Raw genomic sequence first — 1045 nt, forward strand, 5'->3', positions numbered from 1 at the left:
GCCTACCCAGCCAGTCTTGACCCTTGCAAACAAGTTTCAGCAGAGCCCCTCTTGGTAGAACCATTTCTTGGCACCAAATCCATGACAGATTCAAGTCACTGGTACAGAAAGACATCTCCCTAACAATAGGCTTTCTCATCTGAGCTGCTCACATGGCATTCTTAAACCCTGGCTCTCCACTCAGAGAAATTCAGAAGAGAACCCATCTCCCTCCATCCCTTTATAGACGGGAAACAGAGAAACAGAAGGACCTGCCCAAGGTCACACAGCCTGGATCTCAGGACAGAGAGATTCTGGAAAAACCCCGATAACTGAGATTGCCAAGATCTCCTCAGTTGCCTTTGGCCTGAAAGGGCCTTGGTGTAGTGAGGCTGCACCCAGCTCAGGAGCTGGAGCCGCTGGCCATGGCTGCAGGCTCTGAGACCAGTCTCTGTTTCTCTCTCGTCCTGGGGGACAGGACAGAGGGAGAACTCGCCTCTGCAGATTCCAAGCCAAACAGAGGTGGCCATTAATCAATGGAGAAGAAGTAAAAAAAACACTCAGGCCCTAAAAAGGAGTGGGGGTGGGGTGGGGAATCGCCACGTACCAGGTTATGCGGCCAGTCCATCCTGCAAGCCAGGCGATCAGCCTGCAGCTGCCGCCCGCCTGGAACCCCAGATGCCTCCGCCACGAGAATGGCAGCAACAGGACTCAGCGCAGCAATTATAGCTCGTCAGGGGGTTGCCGGGGGAGTGGGTGGGTGGGCTCGTCATCGCCTGGGAACCTTGGGCTCCCAGCTGGCAGGCCTGGCGCAGTGGCAGGCGGTGAGGGGCGTGGGGGCAAGCCAGGAGCCGGGCTGAGGTGCCCAGGGGCTGTTGACTGAGGGACAATGCCCTGTGTGTCTGGTGGGGCTCTGGCGGGTGGCACCTCCGCCTGTGGCCTGCGGCAGGGCGCCCCACCAGCACCCACAGGGCTACCTAAGACAATCAGCTTCGTTAGTTTGGGGGATGGCAAGGGGGCGAGGGTGGAGGAGGGAGAGGCTGTCCGTTGGTCAGGACAGCAAATG

At 58.3% G+C, this 1045-nt stretch overlaps 1 protein-coding gene across 7 annotated transcripts in view; it reads right to left on the reverse strand.

The window, feature by feature from the left end:
• The window catches only part of IL17B (interleukin 17B), a 32803-nt gene that overhangs the window by 3438 nt on the left and 28320 nt on the right, over positions 1 to 1045 (reverse strand). Inside the window, exon 1 of one of the 7 annotated variants that reach the window (XM_010850532.1) lies at positions 587 to 927. The exons of the other annotated variants lie outside the window; for them this stretch is intronic. Within the exon in view, the coding sequence (XP_010848834.1) occupies positions 587 to 607 (21 nt within the window). The 5' untranslated portion in view covers positions 608 to 927. Of the gene's footprint in view, positions 1 to 586; positions 928 to 1045 lie in introns of those variants that run through there. 7 annotated transcript variants of the gene reach the window in all.

Source organism: Bison bison, unplaced genomic scaffold (assembly GCF_000754665.1).
Source record: "Bison bison bison isolate TAMUID 2011002044 unplaced genomic scaffold, Bison_UMD1.0 scf7180017864291, whole genome shotgun sequence".
NCBI lineage: Eukaryota > Metazoa > Chordata > Mammalia > Artiodactyla > Bovidae > Bison > Bison bison.